Source organism: Meriones unguiculatus, chromosome 2 (genome assembly GCF_030254825.1).
Source record: "Meriones unguiculatus strain TT.TT164.6M chromosome 2, Bangor_MerUng_6.1, whole genome shotgun sequence".
NCBI lineage: Eukaryota > Metazoa > Chordata > Mammalia > Rodentia > Muridae > Meriones > Meriones unguiculatus.
Genome location: NC_083350.1, coordinates 35,361,376 through 35,388,992, shown reverse-complemented (window position 1 = coordinate 35,388,992; position 27,617 = coordinate 35,361,376). Strand labels below are relative to the sequence as shown.

Genomic DNA, 27,617 nt, shown 5'->3' with positions numbered 1-27,617 from the left:
TAATTTGCTTATTGAGTTCAGTTCTCAGCTACATCAGTTGACCACCATGGTTATATATGGCTAATTTGCTGTTCTAAAACAAGGAAGGTAGCTTGCTATTGGTAACCCAATTTACAATGGTTCGTTCTTCCTAAATTAGCTCCATTTTTCATTTTTTTTTCTTAGTGGTTTGAAGAAAAACAACAGCAATTTGAGAATCTTGACCAGCAACTTCGGAAACTTCATGCCAGTGTTGAAGCCTTGGTCTGTCATAGAAAAGGTTTGTTTGCTGTGTTAAAGCGAACTCTTTGAAGTGGTTGTGGAAAGGAGAGAACAATAGCTTCAGAGGACATTCTCTGCTACATGTGGGGCGCGTAGGAGGCTCAAGCAGAACTGCCATGACTTGAAGCTTGCCTGGAGTCCACAGTGAGACTGTCTCAAAACAAAAAGAGGATTTTTTTTTGTATTGTTTAAAAATTTCCACGATATTTTTGTCTAACTTCTAGTTTAAAATTAGAAAAATCAAGAGCTTATAAAACCATTTTAATTCACATTAAAATTAATACTCATTTGGCTAACTCTTTTTTGTTTAATAGATAAAATGGCTTTATTAGTAACTGATTATAATATAAATTTGAGATTCTAAAATTTTTAGTTACAGTGCTCAGATTATGGCTCAGTGGTAGAGTTCTTGTCTAGCATGTATGAGACCTTGAGTTCTATTCTCTGATCCATGGGGGAGAAAACTAAAAACTGATATTTACAGATTTTCTTGGAAGTATTTGTATTGTACCTCTACTTCTTGGAAAGCTCCAAATTACTTAGCTCATGTTCTTACAGTATTCTGGGACTAGTATTTGGTAGCACTTTTCTAATACAGAAGGCCTGGGCTTGAGCTCCAGCATCACAAACCAGGAAGTCAGTACTTAGGGCGTCTTCTACATGGGCTGTTCAAGACCAGCCTCGGCTAGAGACTGAAAATAAAAAGTTCAAATCTTGGTGTTTAAAAACTAAGTTTAGGGAAGTAAAAACTTCATAGAAAATTTGAGTTGCAATTTCTTTAATCTAAAAAGTTTGGGGGTTGTTTGTTTTGCTTTGCTTTGTTTGACTTTGGGGCTGGGGTATTTTAAGAGTCCAAGACTCTTCATAATAATTTTCTAAGGTACTATGTGACATAATGCTTAATAAACTTCATTAACACAATGGTAACAAATCTAATTACCTGTATATAATTCTTTCTTTTAAAAAAAAGATTTATTTTTATTTTATGTGCATTGGTGTTTTGCCTGCATGTTGTCTCTATAGAAGTGTCAGATCCCCTGAAACTGGAGTTATGGACAGTTGTGAGCTGGGAATTGAACCTGTGTCCACTAGAAGAGCAGCCAGTACTCTTAACCACTGAGCCATCTCTCCAACCCCATATGATAATTATTTTTATATAATAGTTTGTCATGGCTTTACTGTTTGTATTGTATATCTCTTAGGAAGTGGGCTTTGGATTTTTAAAAAAGACATATACTTAAGAGCAACGGAACAGCTTTCAGAAAATGAAATTCTTAGTTATTGTCAATTGCCTTTAAAAACCTCATCTTTCTTCAATTGAAATATCTGAACTGGTTATGTTAAAAATAATGTAGAAGCAAGGCGTGGTGGATGCATGCCTTTAATCCCGGCACTCTGAGAGGCGGACACAGGCAGATCACTGTGAGTTCGAGGCCAGCCTGGTCTACAAAGTGAGTTCAGGATGGCCAAGGCTACACAGAGAAACCCTGTCTGGGAAAACAAACAAACAAACAAACAAACAAACACAAACACATTTAAAAAAAATTCGTACTGGAGAATGATCTAAGTTTGAGGCCAGCCTGGACTAAATAATGAGTTCCCAGGCTACATCCTATCTCACAAAAACAAAAAGAAACACAAATTGTCAAACTCTTAGCATCATTGCACAACAAATAAATTATACGATTTATGCACAATTGATACAATTAATTTTTTTCTTTCTGGGTAGACTGATAAGATTCTCATTAAAATTGAGATGTTTTTAGTGACAAATGTTTAAATGCCAAAGAGCACAGTATGAAATAATTGCAACCTTTTTAAAAATTATTATTCTTAATCATATGTACTGTGTGTACCAGTGTGTGGGTTTGCAGACTGTGTCCTCCAGGACACCAGTACAAACTCTGAACCTCAGAACTATTAACTTCAATCTCATTAATTTTTATATTCATTCTTCATACGTTAGAAACACACCTCGTTAACAGAATGCAGAAGAGAAAAAATGAGCACTTTGGGGTGAAAAAGGAAAGGCAGGTTTTGAATTATTTAGATACAGTTCACCACCTGATTCTGTTTTGGTGGGTTGTGGGCTGTGTTGGGACTGGATGTCAACAGGCCCTTGCACATGCTGGGTAAGTGCTCTGTGACCCAACGGACAGCACATGCCTGTAATCTCAACACTTACAAAGTAAAGGCTAGAAGATCAGGAGTTCAAGGCCATCTTCAGCTATACAGGGAGTTTGAAGCCAGTCTGGGCTATTTGAAACCTTGTCTCAAAATAGATGACTAGGTAAGATAAGATCGGATAGGATAAGGTAAGGTCTGATAAGATCAAATGGGATGAAGTGAGAATAGGGCCCACAATTATTTACACACAGTTCACCGCTGTGATTTTTTTTTTTTGGTGGGCTGTGTTGGGATTGGATGTCACCAGGCCCTTGCACATGCTGGGTAAGTGCTCACAGCAGTGCCACTGCCTTGTAGCATCTGTGCCCAAGGCATTTTACTGACTGCTTCATATTAGTTTAAAATAATTCACAAATTTTAATTAATTAGTTAAAACAATTAGCAAATTTTAAATAATTCATAAACTTAAAATATAATTCGTGAATAAATACAATTTAGAGAGAATGAGTATAATATTAAAAATTTACTAGCAAATACTAATACTAAATGTTTTTTTGTTTTTTAATTTCAGAACTTTCAGCCAACACAGCTGCCTTTGCTAAGAGTGCTGCCATGCTAGGTAATTCTGAGGACCACACTGCTCTGTCTAGAGCTTTATCTCAGCTTGCAGAGGTTGAGGAGAAGATAGACCAGTTACATCAAGAACAAGCTTTTGCTGACTTTTACATGTTCTCAGAACTGCTTAGTGACTACATTCGTCTTATTGCTGCAGTGAAAGTAAGCCCTACTCTACGAGCTTTCCCACATTCTTTGTACTTAAGCCGTTTGCTTTAGAAGTGATTTACACTAGGCGTGGCACCAATTGCCTGTAGTGCTACCACACCTAGGTAGCAGACTGGGGAGGATGGCATGTTCAGGGCCAGCCTGGTCTATATAGTAAATTCTAGGCCAGTCAGGATTACACAAAAGTGCACACAGAGACAACCCCTTTGGTTTTCTGTTAGATAAACATTTAAGTGTGCAAATCCTATACTGTACCATGTACATAAAAGTGACTTCAAATAAGTACTTATAACTTAACATTTTCTTCTTTTATGACATGGATTGTGTAATAAACAGTTTTAAGAAGTCTGAGGAATGCTAAATAAGTGAAAAGAGTATACATTTATTTATATATTCATATGCAAGTTTGCAGCTATTTGTATCTATTTGCTCATTCTAGCAGTAACTGAAACTGCCCACCAGCTCTAGTCTCATTAGTAAAGCTTACTAGGCAGTAAGAAACAGGAAAAAACTAGTAGTGATTGTTGTTTTTAATGTTTCAGGAGGTCTTTAGCATGAATTTGGGCAACAAAAAAATTGTATACTCAAATGTGTAGTCACATTGTTATAAATGGAATGAGACTAAATTAGACCATAGATTATATTATGTAATTATGATATTAAATTTAAAATAAACCTATTTCTGGATAGTTGCAGAAAGAATCTAGTTAAAAATTGGTGTTCTGCAAATGTCTTCAGTATTCATGTCCGTATGTATTCAGTCTGTCAACATTTTCTGAAGGTACTTTGTGATGTTAGAGTGTCTTTAAGTTACTGTTATGGATGAATGTCATAATGAGGGGACCCAGCTATTCACCCTCTGCTTTACCCTGGATTCAAACATTTTAGAGAGCTATGAGACCATCTTCCTTTCCTTGTGCAAACTGGTATTCATCTTTGGTGAGAACACTGTCATACTGCCTATCTGTTGTTTTGTTAGCTGTCTCTAGAGGGCTCAGCACTTCCAAATGGTGCTTTCTTAGAACTGACAAAAATTATCAACTTTGTATACTCTTTTATATAACTCCTATACTTCTGGTGAGTTTTTTATTTTGTTTAGAGCTGTTACTGGTTGTTTGTTTGAGACAAGGTTTCTCTGTGTAGCCTTTGCTGTCCTGTCCAGACCAGGCTGGCCTTAAACTAAGAGAGAGCATCCTGCCTCTGCCTCCCCAAGTGCTAAGAATACAGGCATGTACCACCAGGACCGGTGCTGTTACCATATTTGATGCATTTTTAACTTTATTGTATGTAGGAAGCTTTTATTTTAACCTCATCTTGGCCTAGTTTTTAAGGCCTGATATTTTTTATTGTTATTTTTGAGAGTATTGTGTAGCCAAGGCTGGCTTGAACTCCTGACCCTTCTGACTCCACCTCTCAAGTGCCCAGATTATAAGCATGCACCACCAGATGGTGAATCCCATTTCTGTCTATCATCTGTTAATAGTCTCTAGAAAGACATGAGAGCTGTTATTTTTTTTTATTAAAATTATTTATTTATATTTATTATGTAACAATGTTCTGTCATGTACATGTGCGCCTGCAGGCCAGAAGAGGGCACCAGATCTCATTATAGATGGCTGTGAGCCATCATGTGGTTGCTGGGAACTAAACTCAGGTCCTCTGGAAGAGCAGCCAGTGCTCTTAACCCCTGAGCCATCTCTCCAGCCCCCGAGAGCTGTTATTTAAAATGAAAAACTAAGGGGCTGAAGAGAGGTTCTACAGGTAAGAGCACATGTGCTCTTGTAGAGGAACTAGGTTCATCAAGCCTACCTTTGCCTGGTTCTTATCCAGCTTCAGGGGATCAGATGCCCTCCTGAGCTCCACACGTGCTCTTACATGTATACACATAAAAATAAAAACAAATCTATAATAAAGCAAAACAAAAATGCTTAAAAGAAATCGGTGGATCAATAAGGGAAATTGACAATGTCTTTGAACACACATATTGAAAAGGGTTACACAGGGAAAGACCCCTATGGCAGGGGAGGCCTGGCTGTGCTGCTCCAGCAAGAAAAACCTTTTACCACGCTACCTTTTTTTATTTTTTTTAATCTTTTTTAGGTTTCTACATTCCTTGAAGTTAGTTATGTCCATATTTTCCAATTTTTTCTAGAGAATACTGGCATCCAAAAATGTGCCACAATCAATTGAGCTTGGGAAGAGTTATTTAACTTTGTTTAATCCAAAGGCATCTAAATTTATGTGAAAAAAGTCTTTCATGCAAAATTTTTTTCTACTTAATGTGGAAAAATGCTGAAGAACAATTTACTAAGAGAGCATTATAGAGCTATGGTTAGGTTTTGTAAAGGCAGCTTCTAATAAAATGTTGGTTAGGTCAGCTGTCTAAACATAAGAGGTGGGAGTCATTAAGAACTATAAAAGGCAACAGTTAAATACACAGGACAATTCACATAGCCAAAAAGGGCATATTTCCCTCTCTGCGGCCAAGACTTCAAGCTTTCCTGACTTCAATTCAGTCTGTTAAGATTCTTGAGTCTCTTCAGAAAAGACTAGCTATGCATGTATATGAAGCTAATTTTTATCCCCACCCCTACTTGTTTTGTCTTTTTAAAGACTTACTTATTTTCATTTTTTATGTATATGAGTGTTTTGCTCATATAGATGCATGTTTACTAGGTGCATGCCTCCTGCCTGGTGTCTGTAGAGACAGAAGAGCCCCTGAAACTAGTATCAGACAGTTGTGAGCCACCATGTGGGTGTTGGGAGCCAAACCCAGATCTTAAACTGCCATCTCTCTAGCTCCTGATTTTTGTTTTAGTTTTGCTTTTCTTTGTTTTGAGACAAGGTCTTATTTTATAGTTCTAGCTGTCTTGGAACTCACTGTATAGATAGACCAGGCTGGCCTTGAACTCACAGAGATCCTCCTGCCTCTGCCTCCCAAGTTCTGGGATTGAGGTTGTAGTCCACCATACCTGGCTTTTCTCTAAGAAAAACCCAATGAGTTTATTGCGATAAAGTTCACACTTTTCTTTACATGTGTATATAGTATTCCAAATCAAATCCAGTTCTCTGTGTATCCTCTACCACTGAGCCACACCCAGCCCTATGCCATTTCTCAGTCTTTTTCTTTGGATTGTTAATTTCTTTTTGCCTTGTTCCCTTTTAAAAAAATTCTTATCTGTCTCTAATAGCTACTTGGTATTCACTGGTGTTCTGTGTTATTCCTGTCAAGACAACATGAATATGATCATAACTTGAATCCATACTCTTAAGATTAGCATGTACTACAGAGGTACACTGTACAAAAGAGGGGCTTTCTAGACAAAAAGGAATTGGAATGAGTAAAATCTGTCTTTCTTTGGGCCCCAATGCCTGATATTCTATTTTTGTTTTGTTTTTCTAAGGCAGGGTCAAGGGGAAGGTGGCTGTGAAGTTACGACTCCCTTGCCTCTGCCTCCCAGTTGGGATTATAGGCATGAACCACAGCAACCCCTATTTACTGCTTCTTGATTAAAATATGTTTTTAAATTGAAATATCTCTGGCCTAGTGCTTTTTTATTTACCTAGTTTGTTAGTAGTTGGCTCATTTGTTGTTAGTAAATATTTAAGATAATGTTACCGTACCCCAAACATCAAGCTAAAAAGAAATTCATAGTGGGTCTTCCTATCCCATCCCATTGGTTTTCTTTTGGTCACACCCTAGTTGCTCTCCTATATCTGTATTTTACTCACTTCTTCATTCACTTGCTACTCTGACAGAGCTCTTGAAAGTAAGCTCCGGATTTGGTTGACTTGTTGTGGTAGAGGCAGTGTGTCAATTTCTTCATTTAGTTCTGCCATGTACAGGACTCACCTCTTCCCATTTTATAGGCCTTTACTTTTTATTTATTTGCTGTTTTTCTGTTGGAGTAATCTGTGACATTTGTACTTCGCTTCCTGTTACTTGGGGTTTTCCTCCCCTTTTTTCTTAATACTGGGTCTCACTATGCAGCTCTGACTTGCTTAGAACTCACCTTATAAACCAAGCTGGTCTCAAGCTTAACAACAGCTCTCCTGACTCAGCCTCCTGATGCTGAGTTCAGAGGGGAGACCTGGCCTTCTTTTTTTGTTTTTGTTTTATTTTTTTGGGGGGGTGGGGTGTTAAGACAGGATTTCTCTGTGTATCCTTGGCTGTCTTGGAACTTGCTGTGTAGGCCAGGGTGGCCTCCACCTCATAGTTCCGCCTGCCTCTGCCTCCTGAGTGCTGAGATTAAAGACATGTAACATCACTGCTGGCTCATTTTATGTTTTAATTTCTGTTTTTCTAACATTTAAATATGCTTTGTATATTGTTCAGTAGAAGAGCTTCTAATGTACATCAGTGTTTTTTTTTTCATTAAATACATCTTTTTTAGACTAATAAAACTCTTATTGCAAGCCACATTTAAAATCCTAACAGCTAGTGAAATTGCTGTTGGCATGCATATTTTCATTGTCTCCATCACTAGGATAACATTTAAACACTTGGCTTTATAGACTGCAGTGTTATTACACTTGCATTGTAATGAGAGTGTCTTACAGTATTGCTCATTATCTTTATACCATCCATTTATAGGGAGTGTTCGACCACCGAATGAAATGCTGGCAGAAATGGGAAGATGCTCAAATCACTTTGCTGAAAAAGCGTGAGACTGAGGCAAAGATGATGGTTGCTAACAAACCAGATAAAATTCAACAAGCTAAAAATGAAATAAGAGAGGTAATTAATAAAACTTTATTTCTTTACTCAGATTTTCATGTCATTCATATATGCATAACTTTTCATATTTTTTTTATTCATTCAGCACCTAGCTATTTTGCCATATTCTTATGAATTATGTGAGTTAGTTAGAAGAACTTAACATTTTTATCATCATTAAAATCTGCAGAGCCCTTTGTGACCTCACAAGACTATGCAATGAGTAGAGAAGCATGCAAGGAGGAAATCTAAAGTTAACCTTTGTGTTTGTACTTTTCTTTTCAAATGGTTTTGATTTCACATGGGTACTCATTTTGTATCTGAAAATGGTTTCAAAGGTAGACCTACCCACGTTTAGTTATCTGGGCAGTATTATCCCCCATATATATGTATTATATATGGTATTTTAATAAATTTGTATAAGTTTATTATAATTTATACACTTTTTTTGCCATGCTTCAATAAGGAAATTGAAGAGGTAGGACAACCTTTATATTACTTCAGATAAGTATACCTGCTCTTTGCAGAGTATGGACCAGCATTTTGGTTACATAGTGGGAATTACCATTTCATTGCTTAAATCTTTATTTTAGCTGTTTCATTGGTCACTAGTCACATTTTGTTGTTACCATACTGAATTTAATGGTTATTGATGAATATTCAGTAGACAATAAATAGTTCCAATTTTTAAAAATCTAGTCATTTTACCTATCATTTAAAAAATGTTTTCAAGTGTTTGTCATATGTTGAAGTATTTCCATGAACACATGAATTGTGATAAACATATGTTATTAGGATTAATATAGTTGGCATATTTTGAAATGTGTAGCAATTGAACTACAGTCTTTTTTAATTTATTTGTTAGGGAGCTTTATACTCAACATCCCTCCAGTTGTATCTAATGGGTATTGGCAAGGTGGTTTTTTTTAACTTGTTGGTTTTAAGACGAGATCTAACCATGTTACCTTAGGCCAGCCTGGGATTCACAGTCCTCCTGCACCCTCTTTCTCAATGTCACAGTTATAGGCGAGTTATACCTGGCAGGAGATTATAGTTCATTAAATATTGAAATTTTCTATTAGTAACTACACGTAGTAATGAATTATTAATGGCATTTAAGCTGACATATTTCTACCACTAGAAAGTGAAGTATATACTTTTTTTTTTTTTTTTGCGTGTGGATGGGGTGTGCATGAAAGCACAAGTGTGTGGGCATATACGTATGTGCATGGACATGTGTGTGCATGCATATGGAAGCCACAGTTTCGTGTTGAACATCTTACCCTGTCACTTTCCACTTTGTGTGTTGAGTCAGTCTTTTACTAGAGCCCAGAGCTTGCTGGCTTGACTTGTCTAGTCAGCCAGCTTTCCCCAGGGGACCTCTGTCTCTGCCTGCAGGGTGCGGGGATTACAGGCAAACTGTCATGCCCACTCAGCATCTCCGTGGGTGCTGGAGATGTACTTCTGATCATCATGCTAGCATAGCAAGTGCTTTACCCACTGAATTAAGTCCTCGGTTTCTAGATACACTGCTGCATTATGTTAGACTGGGTTTTCCAATATTGCTCAGTCTTGGTTCTTTTAGGCATTTTGGTTAAGTTAGATGAGTAATCATGACAGTACAGTATTTTTTCCAGGCAAAATTAAGCATGTTTTTCTCTTGTTTGTTTTCCCTAGTGGGAGGCGAAAGTACAACAAGGAGAGAGAGATTTTGAGCAGATCTCTAAAACAATTCGAAAAGAAGTGGGAAGATTTGAGGCATGTATCAGTGTTCTGTACTTTCCTTAATTTTGCTACAGCTCTGTGGTAAACTTAAATTTCATTTCCTACTAATGTCCTTTTTTAATGTATCATACTTTAACAGAAAGAAAGAGTGAAAGATTTTAAAACTGTTATCATCAAGTACTTGGAATCATTAGTACAAACACAGCAACAGGTAAGCTTATTTTCCTTATAGCTTCTGGCTCTTCTCAGAGTCTTTTTAAAGATGATTAATAATAAATAGGCTTTTAAGCTCGCAATAACTAAAAGTGGACTAAAGAAAGCCAGGACAACAAAGGGGAAAATGCTAAAGTAACTGGATACTGTCTCAGTCTTTTTGCCTGTACAGAATAATACACAGAGATTAATTATTCCCAACATTAGGCCATATAAAGTCACAGAGGGCTGGAGCAGCTGAAAGCACTTCCTGCTCTTACAAAGAACCCAGGTTCAATTCTCAGCATTCCCCTTATCTTTGATGTTCATTCTGTTTTGGAGATAGTCCCTGGATCAGGGTAGCCTTGATACTGCCATTTTTGTGCCTCAGCCTGCCCAAAGGTGATATCGTAGGGATGTACCATGGCCCTTGGCTTTATAGTCCTGGTTCCCCTTCCATGTCAGACAGACTGATGGAGTAAGTATTCCTACTGTATTTCTCTCCTCCACAACAGATACTTAGACTGAAAACTAATTTTTTTACATTTTTGTTTTTCTTTGTAGTATTTTGATAATTTTATTTGGAATATTTTATGCTTGAATTCTACAACTGGCACTTGTTTCCTTGTGAGCTTTCATGATAAATTAAATAAAGTCTATAAAATAGAATTTTGCATATATAAATCAAATAACTTAGTCTCTTTAATAGAAATAATTCTCCTAGTTAGTTTTAAAATGTGCAGAAATAGATACTTTTCTATATAATATATTGTATCTTCAAATTCAATGCAGGCACAGTGGTGAGGACCTGAGACCCCAACGAAGTTAGATTTTTAAAAATGGAACTGTTGGGCAGTGGTGGCACACATCTTTAATCCCAGCACACAGGAGGCAAAGGCAGGTGGATCTCTGAGTTCAAGGCCAGCCTGGTCTACAAAGTGAGTTCCAGGACAGCCAGGGCTACACAGAGAACCCCTGTCTTCAAAAATACAAATAAAAGAAAATAAGAAACTAAATCAGTTAAAATTGTTTCCAAAGAAATTATTTTATTTCAACTCTTTCGTGTACAGTCAGTCTTTTCTGTGGGTGATCCAGAGACTGGCAGCTAATTTTTCCAGTTCCTTTTTTCCTTCCTTACTCAGTATTGGCTTTCCCACTTCCATTATTCCAGTCTTTTTAACTAGCAATAATATAAAATGTGAATGTCCTAGAAATTAGGGTATGTTACTACTTTATGTTAGAAATGGCATTATAATTAGGTAAATTTAGGGTTTTAAACTATTTAGTAATAGTATGTTTTTATATATAAATTTGCATATATCTAAGAAATATAAAGCATAGACTTAAAATTATGTTGTTTATAGCAGAATCTGTAATTAGCTAGGAGTACTATTTAAATAAGTTAGTACATATTAATTCTGTTGATAAGACATCTGGTGGGGAAATGATCCATTTAGGAAGCATATGTATAGCCAGGTCTAGTGATGAATACCTGTAATCCCAGTGCAGTGAAGCACAGGCAGAAGGCCTGCCACAAATCAAGGACAGACAGCTCTATGCAGTAGGGAGAGCCTGTCTGGAAAAGCCATGGAAAATAAAGCAGAAACAGCACATAGGCTAGGTGTGGGCCTGCAAGCACAGGAAGGTCAGCCTGAGCTAACAGTGAACCCCTTTCTCAAACAGATGAAAACAGACTATCACCACAAATACATATAGTTATATGTATCAATGCTTTAAAGACTAAATTAGTTTTAGCTGCTTATGTATATGCTTTAAAAAATATATATATATATATACATTAAAATGACAAAAATGTAACGAAAATATCTCTTTATTATCACCTACAGCTCATAAAGTACTGGGAGGCATTCCTACCTGAAGCCAAAGCCATTGCATAGCGATAACGTTATCCCTGTTAAGGAGACATTGGATTCCTCAGTGAGATCATCTAGAAACCATCTAAATAAACCACTATATATTTTATGAATTATATGTGGGTTTTTTATATAAAAAACATATGCGCTGACATTTTATTACAAGCTGCATGTCCTGACCCTCTTTGAATTAAGTGGACTGTGGCATGATATTCTGCAATATTTTGCTGAATTGAACACTATTGTGTCTTAAATACTTGCACTAAAAAGTGCACTGCAAGGCCAGAAAATTTTACAGTCTTCTTTCTTTATGTCTATGTATGTTTACCCTCATTATGAAGCAGATTAGCAATGCATTGATTAATGTTCACTTATACATTCCTGTACAGAAATTATGATTTGTGATTATAGTAATAAAATGATATTACTTGTGAAATATTAGTAATAAATTATTTGAGTTTATAAACATGTTAGGGATCTTTTTTTAATAGGAAGAAATACTTCTAAATGTATATAGTTAATACTGTGATTCTTTAAATGTTTTAATTGATAGGAAATGCCAAATTCTTTTTTTTTTTTTTTTTTTGCCAAATTCTTACATTGAATAGCTAAATGAAGTTTATAAATTGTCTTATAAAACAACCATAAATCAGGGAACAATTATCTTGGTTTTTTTAGGTAAAGAAGAGATTTTAAATGCCCATTGTAATAGTTAGGAGAGATTGGGCATGTAGTTATGCCTGTAATCCCAGCATGTGGAAAACTGAAATAAGTGGATCACCGCAAGTTCAAGGTTGGTCTGGGCTAGACAGTGAAAACAAAGGATGGTATTAGTATTTCAGTCATATGTGATGTGTTGTGGGTTCCTTCCTTCCTTCCTTCCTTCCATTTTTTTTTTTTTTTTTAGCTCATCTTGTTGTCTTCAAATGTTTTATTGTTGCTTCTGTTTCTATTTCAAACTAAAGTAGGTCATCTGTAGTCTTGATTGACAAGGAATTGATGCTATGTTAAAACACCATGGTTTGATGAGAGGCTAAGGACACCAAAAACAAATGTTAAGGAAGATGAAATGTACTGTGTCTTTGGCAACCTTGTCACCCTTGTGAGCCCTATTTAGATGAGTGATAGGCAGTGCTCAATGATGATGAAATTATAAGTTATGACTTTCATTATATTAATTTTCCCTTAATCAGATGCCAGCAATATACTGTTAAAGAGGTGTGTAAACTGGGGCAAGCAAACCGCATTCATTGTTTTTTGCCATCTAAAATCCTGGGATCTTAAGAGCATAGCATCTGGGAAGGGAGAGGTGCAATGTATGGCCCTCCTTTAAAGGATTCATGAATCCCTAAAAGTGACCTAATTATTTGGGCTTCTCTGAGCTTGCCTGTTAAATCTATTGCTCACATAGCCAATAACTGTCGACTTGTCACAGGGTCTTGCAGTGGTGACCTTGGTTGCAGCATCTTCCAGTTTAACATAGAAGTGCCTTTTGACACCCACTGTTTTGTGCTTGTTCAATAATATTCTAAGCACACTGGAAAGTTAGCACTAAGGCTCCAGGTGGTTCAGTAGACTTTCAGCAGCCCCTCCTCCCCTTTCCCATATGCTAAATGACCTTGGGGTACTTATTCTATCATAGCAAGCTGGGCTCTCTTGCTCCTTCACTTTTTTGCAAAGAGTTGCATCATGGTTGACATGCAGTGTCTTTGGCTCTCCTAATAAGTCTTCTCAAGCTGAGTATGGTGGCATATATATACCTGTAATGGTAGAACTTAGGAGACTGAGGCAGAGGCTTGTGATTTTAAGGCCAACCTAGCTACATAGAGAGAACTTATCTCAAAAACAACAAAAAGCTCAATTTCTGTTTCTATTAGTTGGGCACATGTCTAACCTCAGCACTTGAGAGGCTGAGGAAGGATCATGAGTTTGAGCCCTATCTACAAAGTTTCTCTTACTTCCAACCCAACCTATCAAAAGCATATACTCAAAGGAAGCCTTTTCTGGAACTTCCTGACCACATCTCTCTTGTGTCTTACTGGGTATATGAAATGTCTCACCATGTCCTAAGTATGGGTTTTTAGGTGAAATGTCAACACCTCTGTGGGTGCTGTTCACATGAGAATGCAAGAACCCAGTAGAATTCCTGACACAGCGTATGCTAATAAAAACTCGATGACCTGAACTGGTAAAATTAGGAAATTATCCCAGAAGATATAAAATAACATGTTTGCCTTTAAAGAAAATGACAGAGAAAGAATGAAACGTCACATTGATGCTTACATCTAAAGTAGCTTTGAGAAATTAGTAATTTGTAGTAACACATTATCAGATGTGTTCTACCATAAATATTGAATCCAGGGGCTGGTGAGGTGGCTCAGCCAGTTAAAGCACCTGACACCAAGCTTGACCTGAGTTTGATCCCTTGGTTCCCACCTGATGGAATTGACTCCCAAAAGTTGTCCTCTGACCACATGTACACTGTGGCATGTGTTCCCTGCCCCACCACACACAAAATAAATAAATGTCATTTAAAAATAAATATTAAGCAAAAAAAAAAAAAAAAATAGGTCTGTTGGTCTCACTTGAATGATGTTCTAGTATTATATTCATGGTTGTTTTAATTCCAAATATGTGGTTTGTACATAGCTAAATAAGTTATTCAAACACAGCTCATTACTAGAATACAAAGTAGCTCCAAACCATTGAGTATTTTCAGTCTTGATAAGGTGTCAGAAAATAACCAGGACTTATTTCCTCTGGCCCACACTGCTCATGTGTTGGGAACCTCAGATGAACCTCTGATACCTACTGGCATTTTAATAGTAGTTACTTCAGTATTGACTTCTTACCTCCTGTTCATATTTCTAAAATTCTCTGGGCTGGGGAGATAGCTCATCAGTTAGGAGCACTGGCTGCTGCTTTTCCAGTGCACCCAGGTTCCAATCCCAGCACCTACATGACTGCTCATAGCCATCTGGAACTCAAGGTTCAAGGCATCCAACACCCCTTTTGGCCTCTGGGGGCATGAGGTGGCATGCAGACATACATGCAGGCAAAGAACCTGTAGATATTAAAAATAAAGTACTTCCTTTCCAAATGAATAATAATATTAAAAGAGTTGTGTTGGTTTAAAATTGGTGTTTCTTGTGTTGAAATCATAAATCAACTTGAAAAGGGATCAGAGCAGAAATACGGTGAACGACCCGAACTTGGGCTGTGTATCTAGGCTTGTTGCTTTGTATGTTTGAGTCAGCATCTTTTTATGCATCCCAAGTTGACCTCAGACTTGTGGTTTTCCTGCCTCCGTGTCCTACGTTCTGGGATTTTTTGGCATATATCACCAAACCCATCTACAGCTCTTACATTTAAACAAATTCAAGGAAAAATCATAAATAAAGGACTAGAGAGATGGCTCATTGATGAAGTGCACTGGCTTCTGTTCAAGAGGACCTGAGTTTGGTTTCCATTAACCAGGCTGGGCAATGCCGAGGGAATCTCACACCTTTGATCTCTGAGGACACCAGCGCTCATGTGCACATGACCGCACAGACACACAATTAAAAATAAAATCTTTTTAAAAAAGATTGATTTATGTATGTATGAGTGCTTTATCTGCATGTGTATGTACATGCCAGAAAAGGCATCAGATTCCAATATAGATGGTTGTGAGCTACATGTGGTTGCTGAGAGCTGGACCCAGGACCTCTAGAGATGGCTCTTATCTGCTAAGCCATCTCTCCAGCCCAAAAATAGTCTTTAAAAACATGAATTAATAAAACTGGGTACTTGAGTATTTTTCTTATATATTTTCATTTCAAATATTCAAACTTCAATATAACAAACATTTTAAAGTTATGTGTACATGTAGATGACTTGATTAGAGAATCATGCCCTACCCAGGAGTAGTAGCACATGCCTGCAATTACAGCACACAGAGGCAGGACAATTGCTTCAAGTTTGAAGCCAGACCCCCACAAAAAAAGAAAATTTCAAGTCAAAGAGAATGTTCTATTAAAGGAAAATGGGCAGAATTATGAGTCCTTTTCATGTTCATTTATGTATTCCATCACCCCCACAAAAAAAGAAAATTTCAAGTCAAAGAATGTTCTATTAAAGGAAAATGGGCAGAATTATGAGTCCTTTTCATGTTCATTTATGTATTCACGTGTGAGTGTGCCACAGCACTTTTGTCAAGGTCAGATGACAACCTGCAGAAATCTTCCACAGTATGTGTCCTGGGAATCAGTTTGTGCCATTAGCTTGACAGTGTCTTTAACCAGTGAGTCATCTTTCCTGCCATCCTTTTATTCCCTTTACTTTCAGACATTTTGTTTTGAAACAGGGTCTCACTGTATATATAGCCCTGTCTGCCTTGGGATTAAAGGCATGTCACATGATGTGCTTTAGATGGTTTTACATAGCCCAAGTTGGCCTCATCTCCCGTGTAGCTGAAGCTGACTGTGGACTGATTTTTATGCCTAAACTCAGGTGCTGAAACTATAGGCGTGTGCTACCTTACCCAGCTTGTAAGCCTGACTTCTAACATAAAGATGCTTTATCTTGAACTGTCGTGACAATACACACCTGATATTCCAGCATTTGGGCTGGATGATCTCATGTTTAAAGGAAGCTTGGGTTTTGTGGTCAAGATCCTATCTTAAAGATCCCCTCATTTCTCTCTCTATATATAAGTATATATACTCTATATATGTACATATACATATGTATATGTATATATACTCTATATATGTACATATACATATGTATATGTATATATACTCTATATATATACTTTTCACTTTAAAAAATGTTTAGGGCATACAGTTCATAAGATAATGAGTTTCATTATGACATTTTCATACATGTTGATTGTTTTATCTCCATGTCCCATCTTTTTCTTCTGATTCCCAAATACTCAACTACTCCCCATTCTATGTTCTTGTGATTTTTAATCTGGATTTTGAATGTGAGAGAATAACTATTTGTCTTTGGGATCTGACAGCTCAGGTAACATGATCCTCTCTAGTTCTACCCATTTTCCTATAAGTAGTATAAATTCATTCTTGCTGGCAGAATGATACTGTGCCTGCTTTGTGCCACATTGTCTTTCTTCCCTCATCCGTTAGGGGGTATTTGGGCCGAGGAACTGATCTGTGTGGTGTGATTAGTCCTGTGATAAACAAGAGTGTACACGTTTGTACTGTATGCTGACATACCTACTCGGGTGGAAGAGCTGGATCATGTGGTCATTCTCACTCGAGGTTTTTAGGTAACCCTGTAGTGATTTCCATGGTAGCAAACTGCACCAGCAGCATTTGCTGTTTGTTTTCTTGTTAACCGTTCTGACTAGGATGAGACGTAATGTCAATGTAGTTTTCATATGTATTTCTCATTTGTCTAAATATGTTGAACATCCCTTACAACTAATTTCTTATTCCAGATTTCTAAAAGAATCACAGCAACTTTGATAACTGCCTCAGTACGAGTTGTTGACTAAATTACATGGCAACTTTGTCTTTCTTGTCATGGTTCCGTGCCGGGGTAGTTGTGACCGTCTGAATCAGGGAGACAGCAAACACACGGTGGAAGCTACCGACAGGCTGAGCAAGCCCCGCCTATTTGAACCAGAGTGGCTGTGAGGACGGCAAGTGGTGCCTCTGAAAAGGAAGCCTTGTCACCAGCTTAGGGACAGGGAGACATTTTTATATCTGATATTCACTAATTAAAAACCATGATGGAGTCAGGTACGGGAGCACACACCTTTAATCCTAGCACTTGGAACGCACAGGCAGGTGTTCTCTGAGTTCAAGACCAGCCTGGTCTGCAGAGTGAGTCCCAGGACAGCCAGGGCTATGTACAGAAACTCTTATCTAAAAAAAAAAAAAAATCTTCTGATGGAATTTTAAGACATTATTTTTGATCTTAAAAAGGGACTAGAGATGGCTCAACCCTTAGGAGTGTTTGATGCTATCCCAGCAGGTCCAGATTCAACTCCCAGCATCCATATATAGTTCACAACTGCCTGTAACTCAGTTTCAGGAATCTGGTACTTTCTTCTCCGGCACCCTCATTTAGACAGGTATACATATGTTTTTTTTTTAATGTAAAGGAATGTGTATAGGCGGGACTTGAAAGAGGGCTCAGCAGTTAAGACAACTTGCTGCTCTCACAAAGGACCCAGATTCAATTTCCACAATATATCTAGCTCCATGGAACCCGACACCTTTTCTGGCATCCTTGGGCACCAGCATATGGTGCACAAACATATATACAAGAACACACACATGCAGTCAAACACTCATACACATGAAACCCCAAAAGAAAAAAAAACAGAAATGTGTATGATTTGCCTTTGTTTCAAAGTAGATAGAAGACCGAATGCAATTTTCCTTAACTAAAATTCACAATAAGATCATGCCTAACCTTTACAGTAAAGAACAAGTAATAATGGAGACCAAACATGGAAACTGAAAGGATTATATTTCCTATAGCAAGACTTTGAAAAAGTGAAAAGTAACAGGTAAGATTACTCTTTAATCCAGATACTCCAAAATATTTTGATATGTGGCCCAGTGTACTGAATGTTATTGAGATGTTTTATGTTGTCTTCTGCATCAAGTTTTTTATATCTGGTGTGTATTTTATACTGTCATTACATCTTTGGTCATAGCTTATTGGTTATCACATGTGGCTGTTGGCTCTGATGTGGATAGCATGGGTTTAGACGATGTCTAGAGGAAGAATAGTGCATCAGGGATCTTATTTACTATCCTAAATCCAGAGAAGAAACTGAATGTGAATAAAGGGACTCCAGGTTATCCTCCAGTCCAATGCAGTTCAGGGGCAAGATTCTGTAGCTTTTGTGTGTGCGTGTACTGGGCACTCAAGAGCTGCTGTGAATAAGGCATACCACTGAACTGCATCAGGAGACATGGGCTGCCCAGTTCTCATTATAGATAAGCAGATCTGGCCGGTACATCATGGCTGGACTATGCTTCCTTTTGCATTTGTGTGTTAACCATATGGAACGTTTTTTCCTTATGTGTGGTAAGCTCTTCAAGATTCCTATGCTGTGTCAGATGTTCTAGGAAGTCCTTTGGGACCCAGGACCTGTTTCTTCACACTGTTGCTTCAGAAGCTGCTAAGAATAAATGACTACAGTGAAGTTGTGGCTTGCCATCTTATTTTTCAGTGCACGTGAAATTTTAAATGCCTGTGTTCCTTTTTTATTACATGCTTCTAAAAGTTTACTGAAGACAAATACTCTGAAATATTTTTCTCAGTTGGGAAAAATGGAGTGTTTAATTAAAGACAAATCCAGTTGAAGCTACCCACTTGATTTTGGTTTGTTTGGGACAGGGCCTCAACTCTCTAGCCCAGTCTGGCCTGAAATTCACTATGTAATCCAAGAGAGCATCAAACTTAAACTCAGGTGATCCTCCTGCCTCAGCCTCCCCAAATCTGGGATTACAGGTATGTACCACTACACCTAAGCTTACCTCCTTGTAAATAAACAGAACTTATTTTTATTAATGTCAACTAACATGATAAACTATTCTAAAGGAATACTTTGAAGGGGAAATGTTCTATTTTAAACATATGTAACTTTAATAAAGCTAAATATAAACTTATCTGATTGCCTTCTTATTGTTCCATAGTCAAATCATATTTAATCTATATTTATTCGAGCTCTCTACTCCCAGTGCTCTCACTGTTGTGTATATGTAGTATGTGTTTATGGGTGTGCACACATGTATGAACATGTTTGACAGTGAGCTTTTAAAATAAACCTTGGATTTTAAATTTCAGTTAGAAATGTTTCTCACTAACTGGAACATAAGCAAGAAAGGAAGGAAGAGAAAGGGTCTGGAGTTCAGTCGCTGTGTAGCTCATGTAACATTTATGTGGCCTGACTGCCTAGTCTGTATATTTCTTAAGGAATTACTAGGCTCTTGTTTCTTATAGAGCAGTGTGTTTCAACCCAAACAATGTAACAGAGTGGTTAGGAACACAGTCTGGATGTGGGGGTAGGGGTGGGGCTAGAGAGATGGCCCAGCAGTTATGAGTATTTGGTATGTTTGCAAAGGACCTGAGTTTAGTTCCCAGCACCCAGGTCATGCAGTTTACAACTGCCTTTAACTCCAACTTCAAGGAACATGATATATGCTTTTGGCTTCCTTGGGTACCTGCATGGACACACACACACAGAGAACACAGACTCCATGAAATGCAGGTAGTCAAGTCTTGCTTCATGGATCTATGTAGAGCTTGAGCAAGTTCTTTATCTCTAAGACTTACTCCTTTTATCTGTAAAATGGGAAAAATCCCTTAGCTGATAGCAATGCCCTAGCAATAGCAAATGCTTAATATTTCTTATTATACATCTAACAAATATTTACTGAGCACTTAACCCAGTCTGAACAAAGCACACCTGAATTGTTTTTAGTTCAGTCAAATCTAGTCCTTTTTCAAAACAAAGTACTTCTACATGATTAGGGAACTGTGTTAGTTAGTTTTGTCAACTTGATACAAACCTAGACATTTCTGGGAAGAGGCAATAGCAATTGAGAAATTATATCCATCAGATTGGTGTGTTTGTGAGGGACATTTTCCTGATTAATGATTGACGTAGGAGGGCCCAGCCTACTGTAGGCATGCCATCCCTGGGTAGGTGGTCCTGGGCTGTATAAGAAAGCAGGCTGAGAAAGCCACAAGGATCAAGGCAGTAAGATGTTTTCTTCTGTGGTCTGTGCTTCAGTTTCTGCCTTCAAGTTCCTGCCCTCAGTGATAGACTATGCTGTGAAGTATAAGCAAATTCTGAGCCTGCAGTCAGCCTAGTGAGGCAGATCTGTAGTCCCAGCCACTCCAGAGGTGAAGGCCAGCCTGGGCAACTAGGCCTATTTCAAGGTAACAAGAGGGGTGGGGTTCAGTGGTAGAGTGCTTTCCTACATGTGTGCAGCTGTAGGTTTGAGCCAAAGAAGGGCAAGAGAAACGAAGTTAATTGCTTAAGAAGAAAAGAAGTGTTTTCCATACAAACAGTGGAAGAGCCTTGACTGTATTGTGGTTACAAGGAATAGTAATCAGTGAAGGAAATGAGCAGGCTCAAGGACTAAAGATACAGCCGTCCTCCAGACAGGGCTGCTGAGGCTGAGCAGAACAGAGTAGTTAAAGAAAATAGAAATAAAAGCAGGCAAGTGTATTTCTCTCATCCATTCATTTTGCAACCCACATGACTGCTGGGCAAATATAACGTCTAAGAGAAGGTTGGAGAATGTCAGGTAGATGGAAACTGCCCCCAAAAGAAATGGCATATTCCTCTGAGTACAGGAGAGGGAAGGAGGGTATACTTAGAAATGAAAAAGAAAACTGTAGGAATTCAAACCTAAGTGATTGTATTATCTTAGTGAAGCAAGACATGAAGCAATTACCAGAGATTTCAAAAAAGAAAAGCAACTGTCAAAAACAATGAATGGCAGGTGTTTAGGATAGGAGAGAAGAGAGAACAATGGATGAATACTGAATTTGGAAATCATGAATTTACAATGAAGACACACCAGGAGGCAGAGGCAGTAGGATCTCTGTGAGTTCAAGGCCAGCCTGGTCTGTATAGGGAGTTCCAGGAAAGCCAGGGCTATACAGAGAGACCCCTTCTCAAACAACAACAAAAATACAATGAAGCCCATACAAAAAATATATATATATATATATATATATATATATATATATATCATTTTGTTCAACTATCAGAAAGCAAGACCTAAAACACATTGTTGAATTTATGTAGTATTTGGTACTGCCGGTGGGCATGAGAATGTTAAGTGGGGAAGATCTGCTAAGAACACTGAGAAGAGGGGACTGGGGACAGAACTTAGTTGCAGAGTTCTTGCCTTCAAGGCCCTTGGTTCAATCTCTAGTACAGGAAAGGTTAATGGATAAAAGAAAGAGGTGGTAGTACATGCTTAGAGGCTGTAAGATCAGGATCAAGGCCTGCCTACATGAGCCCTACCTCAAAAACAAAGGAAGGCTACATTGCCTAATGCCGTGTGACATATTTGTCATCCCTACATGCCAGAGGCAGTGTCAGAATGATCACAGTGCAGCCTGGTCTGCACAGTCACTCATGTCAGTCAGTCAGATCTGATTCAACAAAGTAAAGAAAAAAAGACAAGTACAAATTAAAGGGGTTCAATACTGCCAAGCCAGTACTGCAGAAGATAGAGGGATTATACACACAGAAGAAAGTATCAATCACAACACAGGAAAGAATAAATTTCATGAAAGGACAACATGTAGGTAAGCAGTGAGCTTGCTGGCTGGCTTTCCCTGGTAGCCACCAACACTGTCACCCACCCAGCACCACTTAGCCCTGAGCTACTTCTGAGCACAAGGGCATTGTAGATGGGTTGACTTTGGGGCCTCCCTTGAAGGGAGAGTGCTGGGGTTCTGAAGCAGTGTGTGGGTGGGGGGTCTTTCCCTTTGCTAGCTGAAAGGGAATTTTCATTTCACACACAAGGAAACCATGGCCCATAGAAATAAAATAGTGTGCCCACTGGGAAGCACATCTGTGAACCACTGAAGAAAGACACCAGACTCAGATCTCAGATGGTATGCAAAAACAAAGAGCGTTTATTCTGTAGAGCATTCCAGCGTGCCAGGGTCACCACCTTTACAAAATGGCAGTGACCCTGAGGGGAGCTTAAAGTCTCCTTGTAAAGCTAGAAAGGGGAATTCTTATTGTGGCTACGTGACTTCGATTGGGATTGTCTAGTGTCCATGGAGTCTGTGTGACTCCATTGCGCCTGGCTGGTGCTGATGGAGGCTACATGACTCCAGTCGGGACTGGCTGGCTCCTTGGACCTAAGTGTTCTCAACAGAACAGCAGAGGTAGCTCAGGGCCCAAAGTCTTTGGACAGCTGGCCCAGGGCCTAATGCCTGGGCCAAAGCTTATAGTTGAAAACTATCTAGACTTTTAGACTGGATCGCATGAATCTTAGGAGATTTTTGCCGAAGGGAAGTAAAGGTAAGGCTAGGATTGCTGTATTAGGAGTGTCTGCTAAATGTCTGGTTTTCTTTATATGGCTCCTGCCAGAAAAGCCCTATGCTAAAGCCTACAGGTTCAGCTATGGAGAAAGATTATATATATAAACTAGACATGATGGCAGAATCTTGTAATCCCAGCAGTCAGTCTGAGGCTAGCCTGGACTGAATAATGAGATTCCATCTCAAAAAAGGAAGGGAAGAGGGGGAAGTAAAAGGAGGGGAGGGTAAGGAAGGGAACAGTTGAGAGGAGAGGAGGGGTGGAGGGGAGAGAAAGGAGCTGAGGGGAGGGGAGGGGAGAGGAGAGACCAGACCATGGCAGCCTGGAGCCTCAGTGCTGTTTCCTTGGCAGTTCCCCAAGGACTATTGTTTCAAAGTACATGTGTTAAAACAGATTTCTTGCTTTAGAACATTTTGGATATCTGGAAATGAAGTGCGGGAGGACACAAAGCTAGTCTGACCTGTGCCAGCAAGTACTGATGTCATTACAACTGGGTGTGGTAGTGCATGCCTTTGATCATAGCCGATATCTCTGAGTTCCAGGTCATCCTGGGCTATTATATATGGAATTCAAAAGACAACAGACTAGCAGGTATGGTTGCTCCGGCCTGGAATCCCACCACCAGAGACAGTAGAGGGACTGTCATGAATTTGAGACCAGATTGGGCCACATAACAAGATCTAGAGCAAGACACTGTTAAAAACAAAAGGTACAGGATTAAGGATCAAGATCCAACTATCTGTTGTCTCCAAATATACAAACCTCACTGGCAAAGATGCGCAGAGAAATTGTGTGTTAAAGGGTGGAAGTATATTTGCTAAGTAAATGGAAGCCTAGAGCTAGCTTGTGTAGTTATTCTTATAATGAAAGGAAAGAATAAACTTCAAAGCAAAATCAATCCAAAGAGAAAAGAGGGCACATGTATTAATAAAGGGAAAATCCATTTCCTTGCTGGATATAGAATAATTTTGAGTGTACAGGCACTGAACACTAAGTGTTCTAGTTTATGACTGAACACAGACATAAAAGGACACACTGGTCCTGATAGGATAATAGTGGGTGACTTCAGTAGTTTTCACTAGTCAGTAGATCATCCAAACTAAAAATTGACAATGAAATGTCAACATTATTTGACATAATGGATCAACTAGACTTAATAAGTGTTTACAGAAGAATTCATGTAACAGATGCAGAATGTACATTCTCATTAGAAACTTTTTCTAAATTATCACATTTTAAGATATAAAGAAAAATCAGAATAATTTCTTGCATCTTTCTTGATTGAAGAGGACTAAAACTAGAAAGCAATAGCAAGGGAAAACAAAAAAAAAATTAAATTCATGGAGATTTAACAAATCACTTTTTCTTTTGTTTCTTTGTCATTCAAGACAGGGATTCTCTGTATAGCCTTGGCTGTCCTGGGACTCACTCTGTAGACCAGGCTGGCCTAGTATTCAGAGATCCACCTGCCTCTGCCTCTCAAGTGGGGGGATTAAAAGTATGTGCCACCACTGCCAGTCAAACCTATCTCTTTTTACTTGAAGAAATCAGAGGAGAGACTTAAAAACTGCTGAGATTAAGTGAAAATGAAAGCACAATTTAACAGAACATGTGGGAAACAGCAGAGGTAGTTCTAAGAAGACAGTTTATAAACCAGGTATGGTGGTGTGTGCCTGTAATCTCAGCACTCTGGGAGGCAGAGGCAGTGGGATCACTATGAGTTCATGGCCAGCCTGGTCTACAAAAGCGAGTCTAGGGCAGCTAAGGCTACACAGGGAAACCCTGCATGGAAAAAACAAACAAATTATTCTATTAAAAAATTAAAAAGTAGAGCTGGGCTGGGAAGGAGACCGAGGAGGTAAAATGCCTGACAAGGGTTGGAATAGTAGAGCCCACAGAAAAGCCAGGTGGGCACGGCGACTGCCTGTAATCCCAGCACTCAAGAGGCAGCGACACAGGATAGCTAGGGCAAGTTGGCTAAGCTAGAGTATCTGGGCCTCTGGCTCAGGAAATAAAGCAAAGAGTGACTGAGGAAGCCATCATACCACAATACAACCTCAATTCTCACATTCAGGTGCACACGTGCACCTACATGCACCTGCCCACATGCTTGCACATGTTCATGCACACACCACACACACACATGTCCCCCCTAAAAGAATCAGAGATCTCAAATAATGATGTACAAGAACGAGCCAAAACCCAGAGTAGTAGATAGGACAAAATTATAAGAACCCAAGTAGAAATTGAGAAATGGAAACTCAAAGAACAATACAAAGCATAAGGGAAGCAAAGCGAGCTAGCATTGTGGGAAAGACAAGATTGACAAACCCTCACCCAATGAATCAAAAGAAAGAGAAGATAAAAATCATAAAATTAGAAACAAAAAGGAGACATTGTAAGAGGTACCAACAAGCCCCCAGAAGTCACTTAGAAGTACTTGAAAACTGATATTCTAAAAACATGGGAAATCTGGAAGTAATGAGTATGTTCCTAGACACATACGACCTACCAACATTCAAACAAGAGGATCCATGTTAAATAGATCTGTAACACGCAGTGTGCCTGAGGGAGTATAGTTTCCCAACGAAGAATTCTATGACAGCTTTAAGGAAGAGCAGACACTAATGGTCCTCAAGCGGTTGCATGGGTTGGAAAGGGAAGGAAGAAAAGTAACATAACTATATAACTCAGCCTATAAGTCAAAGACCCCTGTAACACAAGCTATATTAGCTAGGCATGGGTGGCCATACCTGAAGTCAGAAGGTGGAAGCAAAAGAAACAGGAATTCAGGGTTATTCTCAGTTACATAGTTCCAGGCTAACCTTGACCAGGTAAGACAGTGCCTCCCATCTCACCAAAGAAACAAACAAACAAAACAAAAGAAACATAAAAAGGAATGGTTTTTGTCATTATCCCAATACCCAAACCAGATAAGAACAAAAGAAAACTATAGAACACTATCCCTGATGCACATAGATGCAAAAGTTCTCCATAAAGGACTTGCAAATTGAATTCACTTCAATGTGTTAGAAAAGAAAAAAGAAAGAAAAAAGTCATGCCTTGTTCCTGTGCAACTATTTGCAGTGGGAATACCAGTTGGGAGGTCAGTACTGCTTTTGGGTTGGTTGTTTTTTATGTCTTAAGGTTTTTGTTTTTGTAGTTTTGCAAATTGTTGCATGTGACACTACCTCACAAGGCTATGACGTAAAGCTTAAAACACAAGGAAGGCCTTCTCTACTCCACTAGTTTTAAGTATTTAGATTATACAGGGCCTTCTAGAAAAATGCACCAGATATAGTACCACGGAAAAGTGTCGTAGTTTGGTTTCCGCTGCAGTTAAAACACTATGATCAAAAGCAATTTGGGGAGGAAAAGGTTAATTTCAACTTAAAGTTGTAAACCATCCTGAAGGGATGTCATGGCAGGAGCTCAAGGCAGGAACCTGGAGGCAGGAACTGAGGCAGCGATGGAGACCATGGAAGACTTCAGCTCTCCCAAGGCTTGCCAGTTGTCTTTCATTCACGGTGCTGTCAATGAAAAATCTAAGAAAGTGCCCCACAGACTCCTCCACAGGTAATCCGATGGACGCATTTTCTCAACTGGGGTCCCTCTTCCCATCTGATTCTAGCTGTGTCAAGTTGACAAAAAACTAACGAGGACAGGAAGTATAATGCACTTATTAGCTGTGTGTGTTGGAGGTCAGAGGACAATCCGTGGTAACTGGCTCTCTTTTGTCGCCATGTTTATCCCAAGGATTGAATTTAGGAGATCATCAGGCTTGGCAGTAAGCACTTTCTTACCTACAGAGCCATCTCATTGGCTCTAATTCTTGTGTGTGTGTGTGTACAAGGGTTCACTGTGTAGCCCAGGCTGTCGACAAACACAGAGATAATCTGCTTTTCTCTGCCTTCCTAGTTCTGGAACCAAAGGCTAGGACCATCACACCTCAGCTCTAACACTTTTTTTTTTCTGTACTCTCTAGATTCGATTCTAAAATTTACCTGAGAGGCAGAGAAATCACACAATACAATGTGATACTTGCCAGGGGTTAAGGTGATCTACAGATTAGTCTCTGAATCAGCAGGGACCATGGGATTGTTGAATTCTGCCAGGAGGTGAAGGTGGCTACAGGTACGAGGTCACGTCCTGGGGCTGCAGGTGGCTGGGCCAGGAGAATGCCTCTTCAGATGGGGCTGTGGAAAAGGAATTTTCAAAGTCCACAGCAGGCAATTTTTAAAGCAAGAATCCACACCACTTTATGATTTAGGGTTCAACTTTCTCTACAGGGTTTAAGCTGAAATGCCCTCTGCCCGCAAGGGCAAAGTGAGTTGAGTGCAACTGTTTACTTACTGTAAGTACACAAAAAGCCTCTTTGTTCTTGAGAGGCCACCACATCACTCTTAGCGTCCCACAAGTTACTTCCAAATTTTATTCTGCTGTAACCTAAGGAAGAAACTCAGTTTTCCTTGAGTAACAGTAATTAAGTTTCCTGAACTATTTTGAGGGTGTTAAGCACCAGCCAGAGGCGCAGGCACCTCTGGTACCCGCCACACTTTTAAGCAATCACCTCCTCTATCCTGTTGTCTTACTGTTACTTAGAGGTAGTGTGTGTCTTGGAAAGAGAGTAGTCACTTCGAGGCTCTGCGGTTCCACGCCCAGGCTCTGAAGGCTTAGCGGGACGGGGTGCAGCAGCGGAGTCCTAGGGAAAGTAAGCGGGCTTTGCCTCCGTCAGAACCAAAGCAGCCGGACAGAACCTGGAAGCCGTCGTTGCCCCTCCTCCGCCGGCTGCCAGTCTCGGATGGCTCCCCGCGGACCCCGGAGCCCGCAGGGCGGCGGCGACCCGGGCGGAGGCCCGCGCGGCCGCGCACACCCGCCGCCGCAGACTCCGGCCCGC

The 27,617-nt window shown here is 39.2% G+C and overlaps 1 protein-coding gene and 1 long non-coding RNA gene across 3 annotated transcripts in view; one reads left to right on the top strand and one right to left on the bottom strand.

Moving 5' to 3' along the window:
- The window catches only part of Snx2 (sorting nexin 2), a 44,965-nt gene extending 32,850 nt beyond the window's left edge, over positions 1-12,115 (top strand). Inside the window, exons 10-15 of the mRNA XM_021663720.2 lie at positions 166-259; positions 2,960-3,165; positions 7,766-7,909; positions 9,566-9,646; positions 9,753-9,824; positions 11,653-12,115. Of these exons, the coding sequence (XP_021519395.1) occupies positions 166-259; positions 2,960-3,165; positions 7,766-7,909; positions 9,566-9,646; positions 9,753-9,824; positions 11,653-11,703 (648 nt within the window). The 3' untranslated portion in view covers positions 11,704-12,115. The remainder of the gene's footprint in view (positions 1-165; positions 260-2,959; positions 3,166-7,765; positions 7,910-9,565; positions 9,647-9,752; positions 9,825-11,652) is intronic.
- LOC132652310 (uncharacterized) lies at positions 254-27,601 on the bottom strand. 2 transcript variants are annotated; one of them, XR_009589809.1, is made up of 4 exons: positions 27,291-27,601; positions 27,074-27,166; positions 26,725-26,916; positions 254-411 (listed from the first exon to the last, which is right to left on the bottom strand). It is a non-coding gene; the product is annotated as an uncharacterized LOC132652310 (long non-coding RNA). The 2 variants fall into 2 exon arrangements; XR_009589810.1 differs by having other exon boundaries at positions 27,313-27,601.
- Positions 27,602-27,617: the final 16 nt, after the last annotated feature.